Source organism: Trichomonas vaginalis, chromosome IV (assembly GCF_026262505.1).
Source record: "Trichomonas vaginalis G3 chromosome IV, whole genome shotgun sequence".
NCBI lineage: Eukaryota > Parabasalia > Trichomonadida > Trichomonadidae > Trichomonas > Trichomonas vaginalis.
In genome coordinates this window covers 18,952,118-18,976,231 of record NC_067206.1, presented here as the reverse complement: position 1 = coordinate 18,976,231, position 24,114 = coordinate 18,952,118, and the positions used below count along the sequence as shown (strand labels likewise).

The following is a 24,114-nucleotide window of genomic DNA, read 5'->3' as shown; positions in this document are numbered from 1 at the left end:
TGTTTTCTTGAAATTTAACCTTTTATCTTCACCGAGTTCATCCGAAGATTGAACGTTAAATGCTCGTAAGTAAAAAGGGTTGTTGTATTTGTGTACATTTTTTTTCAGTTCTTCCATTCTATGCTGAATATTTTCATCTGGTGTTGGAGTCTTTTGTATGTCGGCAAACATTTTTCGATATTCTTCTACTATGTCAGCCGAATTTTTTTTAGACTCCTGGAAATATTCCATATTCTCCGCATACTCTTGTTGAGGGTCAAGATTTTTCGGCTGTTCCAAATCTTCATCTAGTTCTGTGAAGTTAGTTTCCAAAGGAAGGACTTGTTCGTTTCCTTCAGGCTCTTCTAGCTGTTGTTGCTGAACTATTTCTTCCATGTCTGGTTGTATCTGAACTAGTTCTTCCTGTGGAGTTTCTTGTACCTCATCTGCTGGCATTTCATATATTCCGAGACCGTTTTCAACAATTTCCCTATCTACGTCATCCGCATTCATAAGCTTTTGTTCTTTCGTTCCGTCTCTATTTTTTACGCGTTTCATGACGAAAGTTGAATTGTCATTTAGCTCTGACATCAAATATCTCGGAGTAAATTCATCCATGTCATTTGGATGATATGCTATTAAATCATATCCCTTAGCGAGCTTGTATTTTCCAGGTTTGAGATTATATCCGTTTTGGTGCTGAGCCATAAAGCTAAATAGGTTCGGGTCAGTATTTCCATCCTTGAACTTTCTAATAGCTTCTTTATATCTGTCACTAAAGTCAACAGTATCTGGGAAACCACACTCTTCTTTAAGCATTTTTAAGAATTCTTGGTTTCCTTGTTCTGTTTGTGGTTGTTGTTGTGCAGGGTTTTGAACTGTTGGTTGCTGTGCTGGTTGTGGAGGTGGTTGTTGTGCTGGTTGTTGTTGTGGTGCTGGTTGTTGTGTTGGTTGTTGTTGTTGTGCTGGTTGTTGTTGTTGTTGTGTTGGTTTTGGTGCATGCCTGTGTCTGTGTCCATGTGACGATGTAAATGTTCTAGGTAGTCCTGGTGCAGGTGCTTCTCTTGGAGGGTTTGGTGGTATATAAGTTCCACCAGCTGGCACATATGTTCCATCTGCAGCGTAATGTCCTACCTGACTTTTCGTTCTTAAGAAAGCATTTACTAGGTCTGTTTTGGTCTGTTGTAACTCTTTTTCTTGACTTTTCACAACAGTTGCTCTAACGGCGTCATAGGCACTTTGAACTGCCTGTCTCGTTGCTGCATCTGTTATTTTCGTCATATTTTGTGCTACTTCTTTTAACTCTTTGTCGAAACCTTCAGACTTCAGTTTCTTTCCAGATGAGAAGTCGTTCACTTGTTTCACCTTACTATGAAGAGCTTCGAAAGCGTTCTTAAAGTCAGCATTTGTTAAAGCTTCATTTGAACTGTCTTCATCCGCTTGTATTTTTGTCCTTATTGACCCTATGAGTTGGGCTGCTTTAGCGTTGGCTTGGGCATCTAACCAGTCATTGTTAGCTTTTATATATTCTGCGCTTTTCATTGCCTTTTGCATGGCTGCGTCGTTATTTTTACTTTCTTGTGCTAAGTTTTCATACTGTACGGTTTGGTTTTGCAACTGTAAAAGTTTTTCTGCCTTTACATTTGCTTCAACTTCTTTTTTATACTCATCGCTATCCATATATGTCTTCAGGGCTTTTTGTTTTATTTCTTCATCTTTCAGTACTTTATATTGAGTAGTATGGTTTTTCAAATTTATGACATCTTGTTCCATTTTTGCTACTTCTGTTGCTTTTTCTGACACTTTTTTCGCATATTCCTCTGTACTTAGTTCTTTCAGTTGTTCTTCTTTCTTCTTTTTCTCTACGTTTAACTCATTGAGTTTCTTTGTGTGTCTGTCATATTCTAGTTTCTTTTCGTTTTCACTTATTTGCTTCTGTATGTCTATGTTTGACTTTTTGACATCTGTTATTTGATTTTTGAGTGAACTCAAATTCATTTGACTTTGAGGGTTATATGCTGTTCCGTCTGCAGCTCCACCATAGCCTGCCATTTTCGCTAAAAGTGCCGCTCTTAAACCTCCACTCTGTGCACCAACAACTCGGTTTAAAAGCATAGGATTGCTTGACATTTGTTGCAACATAGTGGGGTCATTCAGCATTTGTTGTTGCAACTGTTGTTGTGGTGTTAGTCTTACTATTGGATGTTTCAATGCTCTCTTCCTCTTATGTATATTCTTACGTAGCTTACGTGGCATTTTAAGTAAAGTTAAAAAGCGGTTTTTGACAGATGTTTATATGACACTTTTTGTTCAGCACAAAAAACTACTCGGTCAAAGTGTTGTCAGTTTGGTCATTTACACTCATTACGAAGAAGTCTTGACAAAACATTTTACGAAGAAGTCTTGACAAAACATTTACGAAGAAATCTTGACAAAACATTTACGAAGAAGTCTTGACAAAACATTTACGAAGAAGTCTTGACAAAACATTTACGAAGAAGTCTTGACAAAACATTTACGAAGAAGAAGTCTTGACAAAACATTTACGAAGAAGAAGTCTTGACAAAACATTTACGATGAAATCATGACAAAACATGAAAACATATATAATTTGTGAAAAGCTCCTGGAAGACCCGTATATATAAGAACTTCATTTATGTGGGCTAGAGGGCGCAACGCGCCTGGAAGCTCACCCCAAGAAAAAAAAAACTTCATTATATCAATCATCCTCAGGGCTAGAAGGCACGAAGTGCCTGGAAGCCCCACTACCTTTTTTTTTTTTTTTTTTTTTTTTTTTGATACTTAACATTGTTCCTAAATCTTAGCCGTTAAGACTGTTCTGAAAATATTTTTTTTTCGAAAAAATTCGAAAAAAATTCTTAAAATTCAAAAATCCCTTAATTCCTGAGGATTTTGGGAAAAAGTTTTTACATGAACATGTGTATATTATATGAAGTATATTGATAAGGTAAAAATCAAATTTTATTGCATATTCATCGAGAAAATAAACTAACGAATCCCTCAAAATTGAGAGGGTAATCCTCGTCCTCTCAAATAAACGTACATACGGGTGCACCCTTAATTTTTTGAATGAAAAATTTCCGAAATTTTTTAGAAACGGGTTGATATCAAAAATGAATTTAGCAAATTATCTCGGACTTTTCAGAGAATTGAGCCTGAGCTCAATTCTCTGAAATAGTCCGATGGTAATTACTAGTCTTCATCTGCCTTCAATGATTAGCTTGATTTTATGGGAACCTTAAAATCAAGCATTGAAAAGTCAGTGAAGGTTCAATTTAATATTTTCTGAGCAAATAAATTTTAAACCGATGCTTCATGCAACAGAGCTTACTGATGAAGATATTTCGGCTATTCCACAAGATAAGCTGGTCAAAATCCTTAATGCCCAAATTGATGGTGCCAGGAGTGAGCTTCAGTCTTTGTATTCATCATTAGAAGAAGAAAAATTATCAGTAACAGAGTTAGAATATAAACACAGAGAATTATAAGCAATATTAAATGACGAGAAAAAGAAATTGCAATTTAAAGAGAAAAATAAACAAACAGTCAATAAACAATTAATAGATCTTCGTGGAAAGATATCAGAACAGGAGTCTAAAATAAAGCACTTCAAAGGAGGATCTGAAGGTGATACTATAAAAGATTCAGAAATAGAAAAATTACAAAGTCAATTAGAAAAAGAATCAGGAAACGTACTTAAATACCAAGCTCTTATCGAAAAACGTCGAAATGAACTGGCCGTAATTGATTCTCAGTTTGCAAATGAACTCGATGCAATACAATATGAAATTAAAGTTACAAACGATGAAAAGAATAAAATAATAGATCTAATCGAGTTACATATGCAAAGACTTTCGTTAATGAAACAAAGAAACGAAGCATGTCTTAAATCCGTTGTTTCACACTCTTTGGATTCTCAACTGACAACTACATTGGAAGAATTTGCCAATTAATTATTTTCCAGCATTTTATCACACGAATATTAATGTAATTTACATTAACTTCCATCCGATCGGATCTTTTTGGCCAAAAACTCTAGTTAGATACTATATTTATATAGCATGCATATGTAGAAGGCTGAGTTTGGCATGAGATAATCAAAAACAAGAAGCAATTAAGTATTTTATCATAAATCAAAATAATACAGTAGATTTGATACAATTTACAATAATTGTATAAAATTTAAGCTTATTATATCCTGAACTTAATACGTACAGTTCAGGATCCCATACAATAACTACAATTATAGCATTACGCGCTTAAACTTCTAATTTGAAGATAAATTATACTAAAAACTTGATTTATACTCTTTTTATTAGAATCTCTTTCTTATTTAGCTTGCAGTTATTCAAATTTTAATTCATTTGTTTCAAGATTGCAATGTCCCATTGAAATCTTGCTTGATAAAATAGATATGTATGCTAGGGGCATATAAATACCCATGATATTTTTAAATTTTTTAATGTCTAATCAAGATATTCACTCAAATAAATACGGTGATTTGCGAAGAATTTATAAATACTACATCGATGTAGTTATATAAGCTAAAAACGGAAAATGAAGAAGAATTAAACTCAATTTACAAAATTATCAAACCAGAATTGGTTGATCCAAAGAAATATCTCTCAATAAATATTGTAAGAGACAATTTATGTAGCTGCATGGTCTGGTTATCAAGGTGTAGAATGTTGTCCATGGAATACAACTTTTTTCCAAGCGGACATCGTGCGCAAAAGCTTGCATTTGCGCATCTCAGGAAGCTCTGTGGCAACTTCGGTGGTAGTACGACTGATAAGGAACGTTCTTCTCCAATTAATGAGACATCCTCCGCCTGCTTTGGAGAATAGATCCGAGGACCACTCTTCGAATTGTGAGTTATCGCTGTTATTTAACAACCAAAGTTCTCTAGGGTTATTTTGAAGGGGCGTAACCAATCTGTTATCGCATTTGTAGTCACTGATGGCTTGGCCTAGCTTGCTTTGGTCGTTTTTCAGATAATAGGCTTTATCAATAATCAGATAGGAGTAATACAAGCGGCCAAGAGTAGCCCTATCACGGGTAGCGAACTCGTAGCTAGTCAAAACAACGTTTACATTGCTTCCCTTGGCGAGATATGAATTTGCTTTTTGTTTTCTCTCTTCAGGGATTCTTGTATACTGTATGACGTTGAATGCGAGTAACCATTTGTTAAATTCGCTATACAAGTTAGATAATCTTGTCAGAAGACCACAAATTAAATGAGGTCCGTAATCCTTTCGATTTTCCATCAGTCAGGTAAGTAACGCGATACTTTGGATTGTCTTACGCTGAGATTTGCTTGCAGTTGAAGTAAATTCATCTTAGTCAGCAAAGAATTCGGGATCTGGCCTTCGCCAATGAAGAATGTGGCTCTAAATGCATTCAATGCTGTGAGTTTTTGCTTGAGTATGCGGTGTAAATATTGCAACAAAGAAACAGAGTTATCAATATGAATTGGCTTATCTTTCGTTGGAATTGGCAGTATTAAATCTAGCAAATAAAAATACTTAGAATTCAGAAATCACTAGTTGATATCGGTAAAATGAAAAAAAAAGTTAAACTCTATAAAATGAAAATTATTGGCCAGTTACAGTCTTCAGCCACCTAGCTGTCGGTTCTGCTCAGGGCCCTCTGTGCGGGTTCATGTGGGGAGGAATATGGAGCACCATGCCACCCATAGCCGTAAACCCGCAAAATTGGTGTGATTGGGCCAAACCGATAATTCCTTTCAATCATGTCTGTCACTTTTTTATGGTTTCATTTTCCAATCAATCAAGTGGGATAAAAAAAAAAAAAAAAAAAAAAAAGGGAGTGGGGCTTCCAGGCACTTCGTGCCTTCTAGCCCTGAAGATGTTTAGTATAAATGAAGTCTTAGAGGACAAACATGACTATGAGTTTTGATATGACAAGATAGAATATGAGAGAGGTCCTATAAACCGGAGAAAGTGTTATATAAACATCTGTCATATTACTCAGAATATTATACAGAATTCAATAAAAATATATTTTAGGTGAAGAGGTGAGATTTCACCTGTTTTTTCACCTCATTTTTCACCTCTTGAATTTTCATGAATTTCATCGTAAAGACTTTGTCAAGATTTCATCGTAAAGACTTTGTCAAGATTTCATCGTAAAGACTTTGTCAAGATTTCATCGTAAAGACTTTGTCAAGATTTCATCGTAAAGACTTTGTCAAAACTTCATCGTAAAGACTTTGTCAAAACTTCATCGTAAAGACTTTGTCAAAACTTCATCGTAAAGACTTTGTCAAGATTTCTTCGTAAAGACTTTGTCAAGATTTCTTCGTAAAGACTTTGTCAAAACTTCATCGTAATGAGCGTAAATCAGACAAAAATATATTTTAGGGTAGAAGGGTATATCTACCCCGTTTTCTACCCTCTTTTCTACCCCATATGTACTTACTGAAAAAGTATGTGTTCCATCTGTCATTTTACTCAGAATTTTACACCAAAAATAATGTTTAGGTGAAGAGGTGAGATTTCACCTGTTTTTTCACCTCTTTTCTCACCTCTTGAATTTTCATGAAATTTACACCAAAAATATACTACTAGGGTCATTTACGAAGAAATCTCAACAAAGTCTTTACGAAGAAATCTCAACAAAACATAGACAAGAAAGTTCATGAGAAATTAGATGAAGAAGTCTTAACAAAGTCTTTACGAAGAAATTCATGAAAATTCAAGAGGTGAGAAATGAGGTGAAAAAAGAGGTGAAATCTCACCTCTTCACCTAAAATATATTTTTGGTGTAAAATTCATGAAAATTCAAGAGGGTAGAAATGAGGGTAGAAAAGAGGTTAGATATACCCTTCTACCCTAAAATATATTTTTGGGTCATTTACACTCATTTACGAAGAAATCTCAACAAAGTCTTTACGAAGAAGTCACAATAAAACATCTGTCACTTTTCGGGTAAAAACATTTTTTATTATATATATAAAATGAATTTTACAAAACCACCGTTACCCTTCTTTGGAAATAAGAGTAGATGTAAAGATATTCTATTGAGAGAACTTAAGAAACTACCGAATGGTCTAACATTTGTAGATTTGTTCGGTGGAAGTTTCTATATATCTCATTTGTGCCATACCGTATTCCCAGACTCAAAGATTATATGCAATGACTTCGACAACTATATGAACCGTCTCAAACATATACCAGACACAAAACAAAATATTGAAAGAGTTAAAAGAAAAGATACCTATAGGTAAGATGGAACGTATACCATTAGATAAGAAAAATACTGTCAGAGAGGTTTTGAAAAAGGCAGAGTATATTGACTGGGATAGTATATCTTCTAGACTATTATATAGTGGTTCTATAAGAGTTCATGACATTGAAACACTTATGTCAAACGTTTTATATCTTAACTATACAAAGGTTTTCAAAGAGAACATAGAAAAATATACTGAGGGTATAGAGTTTGTGAGATGTCATTGGACAGAGTTGTATGAAAAATATAAAAACAAGGAAAATGTTTTCTTTATAGTAGACCCGCCGTTCTATAACACATACGATTTTCAATACCAAGTAGACTGGACTTTGAGAGACTCTTTAGAAACTTTAGACGTTTTACATAACCATCCATGCTTTTACTTTACATCCGATAAAAGTGGTTTGGAAAGTGTCATGAGATGGTTAGAGGACATACATGACTATGAGTTTAGATACGATAAGATAGAATATGAGAGAGGTCCTATAAACCGGAAAAAGTGTCACAACAAAGAAATTTTACTAGTAAGTAAATGTGGTTTGAAATAGGACTACTTGTTTTAGGTTTTTTCCATTGTGTCATTTACTTATTTGACGTGGCAGAAAAGTACAGAGAATATGAAGATGAACCAATGCCTGCAAATGTTCGGTATATGTACTCGTAAGAGATATTTTTATCTAATATTAAATGGACGCACAGAACTTAGCGAATGCACAGCAACCTGGACAACCAAACCCAGAGAATATTCCAAATGAAGTTAGAATACAAACTGCAATGGCAAACTATGGTCAAGTGCCAACAGATGTACAAATGCAAACTGCCATGTCAAATGACGCTGCGTTAGGCTTACCACCATGGTATGCAAATATGAGATGGAAAGAGTTTTATACAAACCCTGAAGTGGGATATAACAACTCTATGCAGATGACGCGAACACAGGAGTTGACCCAGAGTATGTTTTCTACCAGAGGAGAAATAGAATGTATGAGCTCCAGTTAAAGAATGCTATGGAACTCAGAAGGAAACGTAAGAGACTAGGTGGACATTAGATTTTTACATATAGTAAAATGGGTTTCTTTGGAAGAATAGGAAACTTCTTTCGAAATGTTGGAAGAGGTATATGGAATGGAATAAAAACCGTCGGAAGAGGAATTTGGAACGGAGTCAAAAATATTGGCAAAAGAGTAGGTCAGTTCGTTGGTATTATACCTAAAGACCCTGAACCAGAAGAGCAAGCTCCTGTTATACAACAGCCTGAACCTGCACCACAGTCTAGTTGGCAACCAAATCCAACACCTCAACCGTATTAAAAAATCATATTTTTACCGTTCGATAGTAGTTGTATATGAAACTAAGTTCTAAGTAAAACGCGTGGTATAATGGAATTATTCTCTTTCTTCCATCTGTAGTAAACCATACTTGAAAGTCTGAAATACTTCCACTTGGTGGTTCATATAGCTTTGTAGGTTTTCGTAAAAGTCATTTGCCAAGCATAAAAAAGAGTTTTGTGCACCAGAAAATGAAGCATGAACTATAATAGCATCTGAGTCGAAAACATTTTCATATGTTCCATTAGGGTTTTCGACTTCATAATAGTCCGGGTGTACTGGATACCATGCAGGCTGATTTAACATCCTCAAAAATCTATGCCATGCCAAGTTGTTATATTTTGTAGAAATATAAACGTTTTCTCCAAGGTCTTCTATTTTATTGATTTTAACAGTTGCATTTTTCCTGTCATAAATAATATCGAGATGGTACTCTCCCTCGTCAATGTTATACTGTTTTGCATATTCGAGATAGATATCGTTTATTTTTTCTTGAAAAGCTTGAAGAGTTGTTTCTAAGTTTACAAGCAAATTCACTTGTAAAAGTTTTCCCTGTTCAAATTTCTCATACGTACGTTTTTCTTTGTTATAGTATCGAACTTCAAAACGACCGTAAATGGGAAACCATGTATGGCTTCTGAAATGAACTTCATTCTACGAAAGCCAATAGCTTTTGTGACGGATGGGTCTCTTAACCATCTTAACGGGTAGTCAAACGATAGCCTTCATGCTTTACGGTCTCTGTCTCAAACTTTTGACCGACATTCGTAAAAAGTTCATCTAATGGTTTAGTTGTAGCAACTCTTGAATTTTCTTTTTCTATTGAAAGCATATTTTATCTAGAATAAAAATGTCGAAAGAAACAGCGTCTATGAGAGAAATACAACACAACCGACAACTCATTGTGCAAGCTCTAAATAAGAACACAACAAACTTTTCAAACTATTCTAAGATATCTGAGTCATTGAAAGAAGGAAACTTAAAACTGACGATAAACCCATTGACAGACGAGTTTCTGTTTCAAGACAGTAAGAACCATACTGTTTGTATAAATCCAACAAAAAGAACTTTAAACGAGAAACCTATAGATGAACTTCTTTTGAAAGCAGATATTGACAACAAAGCTGACAAAGAGTATGTCATTGAAAAAGTTCAAGAAGAACATGACAGAGCAGATGCAACATATGCAACAAAAGAGGATGTTGAAAAGAAAGCTGACAAAGAGTATGTTGACGATGAGTTAGCATATCTGGCTAGTGGGTTAGTGAAGAAGGCAGATAAGGAATATGTGGATGAAAAAGACAATGAAATTATAAAAAGGGTTGAATGGTACCATGAACGGACATCGAAGATTTTAGAAGGTAAAGCCAATACAGGATGGGTTTCAGGGTGTTTAGACCTTAAAGCCGACAAAGAAACTGTAGATATGTTGGCACAAACGGTTTCAAGTCATACCAGAGGTTTAATGGAAGATGGACAACAGTTGAAAGAGCTTGAGAAAGGTGTTACAGAGTTAAGGAATACAAAAGCAGACTCGACATGGATAAAAGGATATGTAGATGCAACAAAAGAACGTATTTTCGCATGGACAGAAGGAACATACCCACAAAAATATCATAGACATAGCATCTCTGACGTAAATGAACTTGAAGAAAAGTTATATAAAAAAGCTGACAAAACAGAGCTTCAAACGTTAAAGACAGAAATACTTCAAACACTATATCCTATAGGTTCTATTTACACGTCAATGAACTCTACCAGACCAGAAGTAGTACTTGGTCTCGGAACTTGGACTCAAATAGTCGACAGGTTTTTGTATTGTGCAAACTCTTCAAAGGAAACAGGTGGGAGTAAAACGATTTCAGGTGAAAACCTACCTGCACACAGTCACTACGTAGATTTAAGTACATCTCAAGCAGGTTGGCATAAGCATAAATTTTGGGATTGGCACGCCTTGAAAAAAGGTAAAGGATATGATGTTAAAGACGACGTTCAGTTTGCTATAAATTGTTACTGGAGTGACACTCAGGGAGATGGAAACCATACACATCGCGTTACAGGATATACACAAACAACGGGACAGAGTAAAGACTACATGCCACCTTACATGACAGTTTACGCATGGTATAGAAATGCTTAGTCGTCATTTTCAACTTCTTTAGCATATTCGTCAGGAGTTGTCTTATATTTGTTAGGAACTGTCTTTGAAAGTATACCACCTTGAACCTTAACAAGTTTGAAACGAGGTCTGACAATAGTAGTTTTATCTTCTGCTTGCAGTCTGTACATTTTGCCATGTTTGCCTAAAACTTCATAATATTCTCTTGTATACTTTCTTCTATTTTTACGAACACGAACGTGAGTACCTGTCGAGTTCCCATTGTTGTCATAGTCAATAGTATTTTCATATGGGTCGCGTTTAGGTATTTCTATTTTTACTTTGTCACCTTTCTGAAGTTTGAAGCCCGGCATTCTTTCTTGTTTGTCTCTTTTGACTAAACTATTAAATATATAGTCTTTCTCTAAGTCGGGGTTGTTTTTCATTTCTTCGGGGGAGTGGTTTCCCAAACCTTTTTGTTTACGGCTATTGTAAATATTTAAAACTTGTCTCATCTTTGCCATGGAGAAATGTCTATATTTGTCGTCATATGACATTTCATTTGCTTCACCACCTTGTGGTTGGTTTAAGTCTCTTAAGATTTTTATACAACCGTCAATGACACCAAGAGCAGAATGGTTTTGGTCGACAATGAAATATTGGTTTACATTTTTTGAACGCAGATAGTTTTTTACATCATCTGATTTGAAAGAACTTTCACAGTCAGATGTCAGTTTTGTTGGATGGTATTTGTCAACGAATATTGTCAAAGCTGCTAAGATATCTAAAATATTTTTGGACTGTAATGGTATGGCTTCACAGTATCTTGTGTTTTGACCGACAAATATTAACCAGTATGGTGGTCCATCTTCTCTATACCTCGGAATGTTTTCCAAGATATCCATAAACCAAGCATTTGGTGTTGAACTAAAGATTTTTATCATGAGTGCTTTCTTTGTCGCTTTAGAAACATAGGGGTCCTTGTTTGGATTCGTCATTTTTTACCCTGTAAGAAATGGGTTTATTTGGCGCATTAGCAGGAGTCGCATCTAGATTTTTACCCGCAGTGGGAACAATAGCCAGAGGTGCATTTGGAGTTGGAAGGAAGATTTTGAGTACATTAGGTATACTGAAAGACAAAGCTCAGCCTATTATACAAACTGTACAGAAAGGTTGGGATGCAGCACGAGATGCAACAAATCTTATTCCAAATCCTGAAACAAGAGGAAAAGTTCAAGGATGGATGGACAATGTAGGAAGACAAGCAGGAAACTATTATAACAAAGCAAATGCCTACTATAACCAAGCAGGGCATTATATGGACCAAGGTGAAAGATTCTTTAACAGAGGATATAACCATGCACAACAGTGGGTAAACAACAACCAACCGCAACCGCCTCAAACTTGGGGAATGTAAAGTTTTTTACTGAGATGAAATGAACAATACAGCATTGAGACAAATGGGCTCAAGATGGATTTGTCGGCTTCCAGCAGTTACACAACGTGTTTGTCAAGTTCTTCCTATACCTCAGGAAGTTTTAGACCGACTTAAAAAACAACAACAACCAGTTGAAAACAAACCAAACTAAAATTTTTTACTGAGATGAAATGACCGAAGAAGTTGAAACGGTAGATTTGACACCACAAACAAAAAGTTCAGAACCATTGTCAAAACCTGTCAAAGAACTTACAGATGAAGAAGAAAAATTCAATAATAGAAAGTGCCAGGTCTGGAAATACAAACCCTAACTACAAAGTCACTTTTCATAGAAATGGAACGGCTAGTATCTCAAAAAAGAAACAGACTCTCACAAATAAAATATTGAAGTCTGAAGGAGCTTTCGAGACAACAGATGGAAAAGTTTACTTCACCGATCAACAGTTCATTATAGAACATCTCATTGACTTAGAGTCGAAATATTCTAAACTTTACAACAAACACAAAAAGTTGAAAGGAAAACAAAAACAAATGGCATATGATATTTATGAAGATGTTGACGACACAACCATACCTGCAAGTGAGGTAAAGTCAGAGGAACCGAAAAGTGACGAAAAACCGATAGAAGAAGAAAAACCAAAAACTGAAGATAAACCAAAACCAAAGTTTAGTTTCCAAACTAAACCAACTCAACCTTCATTAGCTGGTATGGGTTGGCGTCAAAGACTTCTGGTAGCGGGTGGTTACGTAAAGTAAAAGAAAAAAATATTTTTAAAACAGTATATTTTTTTATTTTTATTTGAACTGTACGCTGAGTTTGTTGGAAAAGACCGTTGGGAAACTTGTTTGTTAGACGATGAAATATGAAATGGCATACCATTTAAAACAACATATTTTAAAAAAAATATTTTTTTATTTTATTTGAAATGTACGCTGAGTTTGTTGGAAAGGACCGTTGGGAAACTTGTTTGTTAGATGAGAAATATGAAATTCACTGTTGTGAGTCATTTGAAGTCAGAAACAAAAAGACAAAAAGAGTTTTAAGCGAATGTGAGCGAAATGACGGATATGCTAGGATGAGGATTGGTGGAAAACACTATTTTAAACATGTTGTCATTGCAACTCATTTTATACCGAATCCTAACAATTTACCTTTTGTAGACCATATAAACCATATAAGAAACGACAATAGACTTGAAAACTTACGTTGGGTCACTCGTTCTGAAAACAATAAGAACAAAAGCAAATTTAGAGATATTGTATTCGAATTTGTCGACGAACTAGAAGATGAAACAATTGAAATTACAGACTATGGTAAGCATACGCTTGAGTTTTACTACTATAGCGAAGAACAAGACTCTTTCTACTTTTATACCGGCGTAAACTATAGAAAATTACAAGTATGTTTTACTAAGGAAGGCTATGCTTATGTAAACGCTAGAGATACAGATGGAAAAAACGTTCATATACTTCTTAACAAATTCAAGAAGCTATATGGCATACCATTTTAAAACGTTTTTAAAACAGTATATTTTTACATATATAAAATGCTTCAGGTTGAAAAACAAAGAACAAAAGTAGCAGATACAAAACCGTTAGACTATATCTTTACAAATGCCGGTAGAAATATTTCAGATGAAGAAATTTTATCTCGAATTGTCATTCATATACAACTACGGAAAAGTGCTGAAAAAGTATTGAAAAATATATTTTAGGTGAAGTGGTGAGATCTCACCTGTTTTTTCACCTCTTTTCTCACCCGTTGAATTTTCATGAATTTCCTTAAGATAGAAAAAAATAAAACTAACTTTATTTTTTTTTAAGTTTGGTCATCCTTCACTGTATGACAAATATACTATATTTTACTTAAAAATATGCAAGCGGCTCATAGCTCAGTGGTATGGGCTACCTCGCTACAGGCGTCGAAGACCTCGGTTCAAATCCCGATTCGCGCAAGTTTTTTCCTTTTATGCAGTGAAATTTCATGTACATAGGTTACTTTGGTGTTAGACCCTAGTGAAGAAAATAGAACGATATAAGTTTACATTTGTAAGGTTACTTTGGTGTTAGACCCTAGTGAAGAAAATAGAACGATAGGAGTTTACATTTGTAAAGTTGGACGATAAAAATCTCTGCTACTAGCAGTACTGCTACTGTCAGTAAAAGTACTGCTACTGTCAGTAAAAGTACTGCTACTGTCAGTAAAAGTACTGCTACTGTCAGAAAAAGTACTGCTACTGTCAGTAAAAGTACTGCTACTGTCAGTAAAAGTACTGCTAGTTGCAGTAAAAAGGAAAATTTGAGAGGTTTTCGACGATAAAGTACTGCTACTGTCAGTAAAAGTACTGCTACTGTCAGTAAAAGTACTGCTACTGTCAGAAAAAGTACTGCTACTGTCAGTAAAAGTACTGCTACTGTCAGTAGCAGTACTGCTACTGTCAGAAAAAGTACTGCTACTGTCAGAAAAAGTACTGCTACTGTCAGTAAAAGTACTGCTACTGTCAGTAGCAGTACTGCTAGGAGCAGAGATTTTTATCGTTGTGGTCCGACGGTTAAGCCACAAACGAATGTCCGACGTCCCACCAAAAAATATTTTTTTATTTTTATTGTAAGAACAGAAATGTCAGTCGAAGCAAAAACGTTCACTAACAAATCTAATGGCGAAACATTCACAAAAGGCACTTACAACGGTATTGAAGTCTTACGTAGAGACAAGGATGGTTATATAAATGCAACAAAGATGTGTCAGCAGTTTAGGAAAGACTTTAGAAGGTTGTTGGAAAATAAGTCCTGGGAAGAGTATTTTAAGGCATTTTGTGAAGAATATACCAACCCGCGGAATTCCGCGGGTTGCTTTTTATACACAGTTCATGCAGGAATTCCCGATGAAATCAAACAGGTTAGAGGAACGTATGTAGACCCAAGACTTACAAACTATATAGCAATGTGGGCTTCTCCAAAATATTGCATAGCAGTTGGAAAAATTTTGGACTCCATAGACAAGAAAGTTCATGAGAAATTAGATGAAGAAGAACTTGAAGATACAGTAGAGAATGCAAAACCTTTGTTCGAAGAAGAAGTTAGAAAAATGCGTTTAAAACAAATAGAACATGAACGTGAGATATGTTCTGGTTATAGAGACTCTCCATACGAACTAGACCAATGGGAACAAGAAGATTTAAAGAGAGAATTTAGAGAATATGAACTCGCTAAAGTTTCATTAGAAGCTGCAGAAGAGAGGTTAAAAGGTTGGGGTCCTTTTGTACAAAAATATTGTGAGTAAATGAACCATTTCTTTTTATTGAATTCGGCAAAAATATATTTTAGGTTAGATGGTTTTTAGGTGTCACCAGGTCACCAGGTAATTTAAACTTCTCTGAAAAAGTGTGACAACATGACATTTTGACAACAACACAGGAGATAGATTTCTTCGTAAATGTTTTGTATAAAAAGCAACCCGCGGAATTCCGGCGGTTGGTATATTCTTCACGAAATGCTTGTTTTGTTGAGACTTTCATCGTATATGTTTTGTATAAAAAGCAACCCGCGGAATTCCGGCGGGTGGTATATTCTTCACGAAATGCTTGTTTTGTTGAGACTTCATCGTATATGTTTTGTATAAAAAAAGCACCTGCCGGAATTCCGGCGGGTGGTATATTCTTCACGAAATGCTTGTTTTGTTGAGACTTCATCGTACATGTTTTGTGTAATAAAAAGCACCCGCGGAATTCCGGCGGTGTGGTATATTCTTCACGAAATCTTGTTCTTGAGGTCGAGCCATTTTTGACTCCACCTGTTCTTCAACCAAAGCTCATTTTTTTCGGCAAAAATATATTTTAGGTGAAGTGGTGAGATCTCACCTCTTTTTTCACCTCTTTTCTCACCCGTTATTTTCCATGAATTTTCCCGAAATTAAAAAAGTTAGTTTTTTAAAAAAATATTTTTTATTTTTATTGTAAGAACATGTTAGCAACAACAGCACCAAACTCGTTAGTCATGAACCCAACATCTATGTTAGTAGAGATGAAAAAGCTTCATTCCTTCTTCATATACTTTCGAAACAGAAATCCAGAAGATAAAGCAGAACTTCTCCAAGGAGATTTAGACTGTAGTGCGAAAGATGAAACAAATGAAGATATCTTTATGAAATGCAGGATATTATTGACCATCTACCTAAACTTTCCTGAAATACAACAACAAAAGCCTTACTATTCCAGAATTCGTAAATAGAAGTCAAAGCAAACTGGACTCAGTAGAAATAAAAGAAGTTCATACGTAAGGTAACTATGAGTTTCTTGGATTTCATTGCAACCACAAAGTCATGGACAAAGACTGCGAATGGTATATAAAAACATCTCGACATATACAATCTGAAGAATTTAAGCTACGACAACTTTGTTTCGTTAGTTGCAAAATGTGTATGGCAGATAAGAGATAAAGATAAAAGAGGTAAATATGGAACGAACAGATAAAACCAGCAACTTTTGAGTTAAGAAAAACCATTGACGCCTTAGTTGTACTTGCAGGTTTTATTTCAATGTACCAATGGCTAAAATGAACCCACAATGTTCAAAATGTAAAGCAGCAATGAGAGAAATATAACTACTCCGTCAAAGAATAGAACGTGATGCGAAACGACTATGCAGATTTAAAGAAAGAAGTAGAGAAACCAGCAGAAGATAAAATGGACATGTTGACATTTCTAAACAAAAACTATCCAACAGCTGACGATTTCCTTCTTATCTTGATGTCAAGAAGAAATATAAAGAAACATTCGCATTTGTGAAACTTTTTGACATACTGACAGAAGAGAATAGAAGCTACAAAACTGTTTAGGATTTCAAATATACATCGTACCAATTCATGTAAAACGCTTGTGAAAAAGAGGTGAGAAAACAGGTGAGAAAACAGGTAGATCTCACCACTTCACCTAAAAATATATTTTTGCTGAGTAAATGACCAAATTTCATTATATAAACTGTTATGAGTGACGAAGAGAACTTTTACACTTCGTGAAAAAAAATCCCTGAAGTCTCAACAAAACATATACGAAGAAGTCTATTTCCTGACTGTTGTCAAAATGTCATGTTGTCACACTTTTTCAGAGAAGTTCATTTGACCGAGGGACCGAGGGACCTGGTTAGATCTAAATATATTTTTGCTGAAAAAAATGACCAAATTTCATGAATTTCCTCATATGTTTGCTACCCCGACTTTTTTCGGCCTTGCATAAAACTCATGAAAATCGTGAAAAAATGACCAAATTTCATGAATTTCCTCATATGTTTGCGACCCTCGGAAAACCGAGGGTCGAGATTCCGTACGAAAATCGCAAAAAAACTCTATGAAAATCGTGAAAAATTGCGAGTAGGGGAAAAATCCTGGTCGCACAAACTCATGAAAATCGTAAAAAATTGCGACCCCGATTTTATTCGGGGTCACCTAAAACTCATGAAAATCGTAAAAAATTGCGAGTACGTTAAAAACCGTAGTCGCCAAAAACTCATGAAAATCGTGAAAAAATGACCAAATTTCATGATATAACTGTATTTTTTTGACGAAGAGAACTTTTGCACTTCGTGAAAAAAACTCTATGAAATCATATCTTTTATACAAGATAGAAAAAATTAAAATTAACGTTAGTTTATTTTTTTTTTATTTTTTATTTTGTATGTAGAACAGAATATGACAAGCCACTGAGTTTTGAAAACAGTTAAAAAGATAGACAATTGAGACCAAAGATGGTTAGAATAGTGTGATTTAAGTTAAAGATACTCAAAAGAAATACAAAAAATATTCTTTGTCAGACATTTTAACACTATCTGGAGGAAAGAAAAGCACGACGACTGGTTAAAAATGCTTCACTCAGGAAAATTTTGACAGAGAAATCCTGAGCTGATGATATCGGTAAGATTCTATGGAACAAAGAACATATCTTATAGACAAAAGTCTATACCAGTAGTTTTGTTCTGGATTGACCCAGTTGTTGATATAATTTCATAACATATGGTTCATTCGATACTGAACGTGCAGTAGAAGGCTTACTTTACATCGTCAGAAACCGAAGGACTTCAATACAAAAGAGATATAGATAGAAGAACTTTATATTAAGCTCAAAGATATGACAGTATAGTCAATAGTTATCAAAAGGTTGCGTTGTTAACGATATGAGAGCTGCTGAAACAAATACTCTGAATTAGTAAATTTGTATGGTGCTCCCACTAGAGGTAAAGAAACGTTTGAAGTAGTGAAGTAGTCGACAAAGCTTATAAAATTATTGATCGAAGTGCTGATAGAGAATACATGTAAAGCGTTATATGTTCTGTCTTTTTAGACAAGATAGAAATTAACGCTATTTAAGTTTTTATTTGTATTTTTTTATTTTGTTATGTAAAACAGAATGTGCAACAACAGAGACACACACAACAGGTTATAGTCCATGAAGCTATAAATTGAAGATATGAGTGGGTTTTCAGTTTAACAAACAACTCCGTCTCATTTCGTTCGGTCAAAGACGAATGTACAAATGCAAAGTATTTTAAACGCTCTTCGTTCTGACACAAGCAAGCATATCATTGCGTTTGAAACCAGACAGCAACAAAAGAAACTTTGAGAAATTTCCTCATATGCTTTGCTACCCTCCGGAAAACCGAGGTAGAAGAGTCCCGACGAAAATCGCAAGAATTGGCTCCGGTTTGAGAGTTGGTAGTACATAGACTTCTTGTAATGCTGTTGCAATGTGGGGCTTCACCTCGTTACGCTTGTATATTTTCATGATGTTAGATGAAAATTTTCATACACAGAACTTGAAGAGCTCGATTGAGACAAGTTTGAAGCAAAAGACAAAAACATTACAGAAAAGAATACCACGTTCGTACCAAAAGGAAAGGGATAAGAATAAGATATGATTTACCTGAAAGATGGAAAATGAAAGAGACAGAGATATGGTTATGTTGCATTTAGTCAGAAGAAACAACAAAAGCTTTTACGACCTGGCTAGATTTACAAAATCTGACAGAAATTGGTTCTATCGCGAAAAGCTTACCGATTTTCAATGACACCGAATGAAGATGTTAAACAGATAGTTCAAGATACGTTTACCTCAAACACACTATTGATATGAAAGGTTGTACAATACTTACCTTCAAAAAAGATTTGCCGCTACTGAAAGAAAAAAAATAACAGAGTATTTTGTGACAACTTCAACAAGCAAGTTAATGAACCATTTATTTTTCAAGCTTGACTTCAGATTGGCTCAGGTAAGCTCTAGATGTTAAATGCTTGTCAAATCCTTTCTGCATTCGCGAGTCCTTCCATCGACATTCCAGAGTCCTTCGCAATGCCGACCATTTCGCGAAGTCTTCTTCTTGCATGTCGAGTCCTCCTTCCTACTGCGAAAAAAATTTCCGACACTGGAAAAAATTTCTTTTGTTGTCCGTCCGAAAACCATTTCAATTTTTCGAAAATTGAGAACTTTTTTGCGAACTCAAAAAAGTGTTTTCCTTCCAACAGAAAAAATAATCTTTCCCGACACTGGAAAAAAATTTCCTTCGACATTCTCGAGTCCTTCCTTCCGACAGAAAAGTTCTTCTTCGAACGGACACACAACGACATGTCCGAGTACCACCAACCGAGTCCATTCCCAAAAGCCAGAAGAACCGAAAGCTGCAGACCACAACGACTAAAGACTCAACACTTACATTTTTTACGCTTGACTTTTTACAATTTGAACTTTGTTTCGCGTAGATGTAATTCTGAAAGAAGTATGAGGGTCTTGTATTTGACTTGACTTCTTCCATAGTTCATGTCTGGTCAAACTTTACCTGCCATGACTCTTTCATAAGTTCCATGAAATCGTCTTCGGACAATTCCAGGAAAAAGTATGTCTATATCAGTAAGTATTTCTTTCTAACTCCTTACTATAACTCTTGGCTGTCTGTACACAAATGACAACTGAGACTGTTAAAGTGTTCTGAGCTTCTTGAGAATTCGACACATGCTTTCTCTGTTCTTTACAAGATGAGAACAAAGTCATCGTCTAAGATAAGAACATCTGTAGGGTAAGTCTCCAATTCGTAGGATTGCAATTTCTTCGAATGTATTCTATCTCTTTCTTGTTTGTTTCTGAAGTGTTTCTTCTCTAATATTCTCATGCATTTCCTCATTTGGGTCTTTAAACTTAGAATTGACATAGCTCATTTTAGGCATTATCTCAAAACTCTCTTTGGTACTTTCTTTATCCAATCTAACAAACTCAGTATCCTTGATACATACTAACTTTTAGACTTTTTTATAATATTCTTTTGAACGAATTGACGGTTTTGGTCAAATTGACCAGAAAGTACTCAAATGACTACTAACTCATTAAAAATGGGTTCTTCTCATTCTAGTTCTTGTTGTTTGCAAGCCATTTTAAGATAAGTGAAAGTCTTACCCGACCAGGGTGTGCGATTAGACCTGTTATATACCATTCTGAGCAAATAAGAATTGTCATTGTATGGGTTTTATCTGAGCATTTCTTCTAACTTTCTCTGTTCTTAGTTTAAAACATTCTGCAAATTTTTGTCAATGTCAGCAGACTTTTTTTCTACATATTTTTTGAAATATTTAAAATTTTATACTTTTTTGAAAATGTCTAGCGATTTGCTATCTATATTGTCGAGACAAACTTTTCGACAGCAAAACATCTGCGACCATAAAATCTTACATTAGTGTAACAAGAAAGGGGAATTTGTTCTAAAGTCTGTTTCTGGGAATATGACAAGAACCAATAAAACATTAAGCAGAGAAGTCTTTTAAGTTTGTCAATGACAGACTTGTTACAGAGATGAACGCCGATGAAAGATGAAGTCCAACAAAAGTTCTTTAGAATGCAAAGAAGACACATGCGCTGTTTTTGAGATGAAATAGAAAACAGAATAGAAGAGCTATTAAAGGACAAAGACCTTTTACAAAAATTATGGTTCTGACAAGTTTGACATAACTCCACCAGAGAAGAAGAAGAAGAGAAGAAAAAGAAGAAATAGAAAGTAGAAGTAAGAGAAGAAAGAGCCAGAGCCAGAGCCAGAGAAGAAAGTAAATTTTGACATGTAAAAATAAAATTTTATTTTTTAGAAGATTTCTGGGTCAATGGTCAATGTTCCTTCCTCGTTTAGCGAGAAATACATGTGCGGTTTAGAACTCTAAAATCTTTTTACGGCCAATGTTACCTTGATAAGCTTCAACTACTAGACTCAATGATTCATTGAGTCAGTTGCCTTTCTTTGGTTCATGAAGGTATAACAAGTTTGTTGCTTGACCTTCTTTTATAGTTTTTGATTAACATTTGTGTCAAATATTTTTCTTTTGACTGCTAAACATATCGCTTCTTAGTCTAAGTTCTTCAATTTTCGCTACTCATTTTTAGTCAAATAGCAAACTGTTAACGGTTGGATTTCCATAACTTTGTAATAATGACTTTCATATAATGGCTAGAATAAACATTCAAATAGCATGGGTCTAGTTTTCTTTAAGTACTCTGACATTTTATTGTTGAACTGTAATTGATTTCGATCATCTTTCTATCGGATAAAAACAATATTTTTTTTTAAAATTACGTCATACAAATCTTTTCTTTGTATATAGCCTGTCTGACAGTCTAAGAACGATTTTTGACATCTGCCAAGAATGTTACGTTTTAGAGCATGTCCATATTAACCATATTCTTGACAATCATTGTTTATATGATCGTAGCAATGACCTTTCATTTAAGACATCAAAGTTATCTCATCTATTAAACAGTTCATATACACTTTTGTGCTTCTATACAATCGTTTGTCTTTCTTCGGTTATATGGAATGTTGGTCTTGATATGAAGTTACTGAAATATCTAATATGTCATGAAATAGTGAACAAGTGTTGTAAAAAGTTAGGTGTCAAAGTTTTACTGCTAATCAGTCAAAAATTCCTGTGATCTTGCATATGAGAATCTGACGTTTCTGAAACTACATATGCTTCTGTCAGAAAACTTTCTAACTGTCAATACGGAAGCAGCAGTTTTTTTAAACCAAATAAAATGTTGCAACATTTTCACCAAACCTTCTGGTCTTTTATTATTTTCTTGTCACTCAACTCCAAACTTTGTTGTTATAGGACTCTTCAAAGATCTGAGTAACTTTTGTGATCTGATACTTTGAAGTTCAGTTTACATACTATAAGTTTCATATTCTCAATTGAAGAGATTAAAATTTACGCAGTGTTTCTTAGTTTTTCATATTGGTTCGAATAGCCCTCTAACAGTTTGCACAAAATATCTGTAAAGAATGGTGTTCTTAACCAGTTCCTTGTTTTCCAATTATAATAGAGCAGGTGTCATTTTAGCACTTGGATGTTGTAGATGTTTTGCCAAACCAACAATCCTTCTAGTATTGGAAACTTCTTTCGAAATGCTGGAAGAGGTATATGGAATGGAATAAAAACCGTAGGAAGAGGAATTTGGAACGGAGTCAAAAATATTGGTAAAAGAGTAGGTCAGTTTGTTGGTATTTATACCTAAAGACCCTGAACCAGAAGAACAAGCTCCTGTTATACAACAGCCTGAACCTGCACCACAGTCTAGTTGGCAACCAAATCCAACACCTCAACCGTATTAAAAAATTATATTTTTAACCGTTCGATAGTAGTTGTATATGAAACTAAGTTCTAAGTAAAACGCATGGTATAATGGAATTATTCTTTTTCTTCCATCTGTAGTAAACCATACTTGAAAGTCTGAAATACTTCCACTTGGTGGTTCGTATAACTTTGTAGGTTTTTCGTAAAAGTCATTTGCCAAGCATAAGAAAGAGTTTTGGGCGCCAGAAAATGAAGCATGAACTATAATAGCAGCTGGGTCGAAAACATCTTTAAATAAATATGGTTCATCTCTTGCATATCGACTGTAAATATTTGCTAAAGGAAGTTCGACTTTCTGATTTAACATTCTTTGCAAATAATACCATGACATTGCAGTGAATTCTGTATATATTTGTTCGTCTTTCTTTGGATTGTCTTCGTAGATTTGAAATGACACTTGTGAATTTTGTTTGTCATATACAATTCTCACATAAAGTGTGCTCTCGGTATTTGCATATTCATCAGCATATTTTGCATAACATGAATTTATTTTATCTTCTATATTTTTTAACGCAGTCTGTAGAGAAGATGAAAGGTCAACTTGTATTAGCTCAATTTCTTCCCACATTTTTCGTTTCCCTTCAGATATATAATCTTATATGAAACCTTACAATAAATGGAAAACTTTTATCTTCTACAGACACAAACTTCATTCTACGAAAGCCAATAGCTTTTGTGACAGATGGGTCTCTTAGCCATCTTAATGGGTAGTCAAAACGATAGCCTTCATGCTTTACGGTTCTCTGTCTCAAACTTTTGACCGACATTAGTAAAAAATTCATCTAATGGTTTAGTTGTAGCAACTCTTGAATTTCTTTTTCTATTGGAAGCATATTTTATCTAGAATAAAAATGTCGAAAAAACAGCGTCTTATGAGAGAAATACAACACAACCGACAACTCATTTTGCAAGCTCTAAATAAGAACACAACAAACTTTTCAAACTATTCTAAGATATCTGAGTCATTGAAAGAAGGAAACTTAAAACTGACGATAAACCCAATGACAGACGAGTTTCTGTTTCAAGACAGTAAGAACCATACTGTTTGTATAAATCCAACAAAAAGAACTTTAAACGAGAAACCTATAGATGAACTTCTTTTGAAGCAGATATTGACAACAAAGCTGACAAAGAGTATGTAGATGCAACAAGAGACTTATATTCTCGCATGGACAGATAGAACATACCCACAAAAACATCATACACATAACATCTATGACGTAGATGAACTACCAGAAAAGTTAGATGACAAAGCGGATAAAACATATTGTTGACAATAAAATGTCAAGTGAAGTGACAAGAGCTGACAAAGAATATTCTAAAAAGACTCATACACATACCATATC

General features: G+C 34.7%; 8 protein-coding genes and 2 pseudogenes across 10 annotated transcripts, besides 1 other annotated feature; 8 read left to right on the top strand and 2 right to left on the bottom strand.

Annotated features, from left to right (window-relative positions):
- Positions 1 to 321: 321 nt before the first annotated feature.
- On the bottom strand, positions 322 to 1,533 carry TVAGG3_0125190 (protein of unknown function, DUF4106 family; the record flags this gene model as incomplete). The annotated part of the gene is made up of 1 exon (XM_051223731.1): positions 322 to 1,533. A coding segment is annotated over one exon (1,212 nt), but the record flags the coding sequence as incomplete, so codon positions are not given.
- A 1,775-nt stretch (positions 1,534 to 3,308) lies between these two features.
- On the top strand, positions 3,309 to 4,444 carry TVAGG3_0125180 (uncharacterized protein; the record flags this gene model as incomplete). The annotated part of the gene is made up of 1 exon (XM_001316962.2): positions 3,309 to 3,488. One exon carries the CDS (start codon positions 3,309 to 3,311, stop codon positions 3,486 to 3,488), a length of 180 nt encoding a protein of 59 aa, XP_001316997.1.
- Positions 4,445 to 4,673: 229 nt separating this feature from the next.
- TVAGG3_0125170 (aortic smooth muscle cell differentiation protein family) lies at positions 4,674 to 5,619 on the bottom strand (the record flags this gene model as incomplete). Its single annotated transcript, XM_001316961.2, has 1 exon — positions 4,674 to 5,267. The coding sequence occupies one exon, from the start codon at positions 5,265 to 5,267 to the stop codon at positions 4,674 to 4,676; it is 594 nt and encodes a 197-aa protein (XP_001316996.1).
- A 1,360-nt stretch (positions 5,620 to 6,979) lies between these two features.
- TVAGG3_0125160 lies at positions 6,980 to 7,787 on the top strand (annotated as a pseudogene). Its single transcript has one exon. A coding segment is annotated over exon 1 (808 nt).
- A 531-nt stretch (positions 7,788 to 8,318) lies between these two features.
- Positions 8,319 to 8,561, top strand: TVAGG3_0125150 (serine threonine-protein phosphatase family; the record flags this gene model as incomplete). The annotated part of the gene is made up of 1 exon (XM_051223730.1): positions 8,319 to 8,561. One exon carries the CDS (start codon positions 8,319 to 8,321, stop codon positions 8,559 to 8,561), a length of 243 nt encoding a protein of 80 aa, XP_051108716.1.
- Positions 8,562 to 9,549: 988 nt separating this feature from the next.
- Positions 9,550 to 24,114: part of a mobile genetic element that runs on past the window's edge.
- Positions 11,693 to 12,094, top strand: TVAGG3_0125140 (uncharacterized protein; the record flags this gene model as incomplete). Its single annotated transcript, XM_051223729.1, has 1 exon — positions 11,693 to 12,094. One exon carries the CDS (start codon positions 11,693 to 11,695, stop codon positions 12,092 to 12,094), a length of 402 nt encoding a protein of 133 aa, XP_051108715.1.
- On the top strand, positions 12,114 to 12,266 carry TVAGG3_0125130 (uncharacterized protein; the record flags this gene model as incomplete). The annotated part of the gene is made up of 1 exon (XM_001316957.1): positions 12,114 to 12,266. One exon carries the CDS (start codon positions 12,114 to 12,116, stop codon positions 12,264 to 12,266), a length of 153 nt encoding a protein of 50 aa, XP_001316992.1.
- Positions 12,286 to 12,871, top strand: TVAGG3_0125120 (annotated as a pseudogene). Its single transcript has one exon. A coding segment is annotated over exon 1 (586 nt).
- Positions 13,042 to 13,626, top strand: TVAGG3_0125110 (His-Me finger endonucleases family; the record flags this gene model as incomplete). Its single annotated transcript, XM_051223728.1, has 1 exon — positions 13,042 to 13,626. The coding sequence occupies one exon, from the start codon at positions 13,042 to 13,044 to the stop codon at positions 13,624 to 13,626; it is 585 nt and encodes a 194-aa protein (XP_051108714.1).
- On the top strand, positions 14,736 to 15,398 carry TVAGG3_0125100 (uncharacterized protein; the record flags this gene model as incomplete). The annotated part of the gene is made up of 1 exon (XM_051223727.1): positions 14,736 to 15,398. One exon carries the CDS (start codon positions 14,736 to 14,738, stop codon positions 15,396 to 15,398), a length of 663 nt encoding a protein of 220 aa, XP_051108713.1.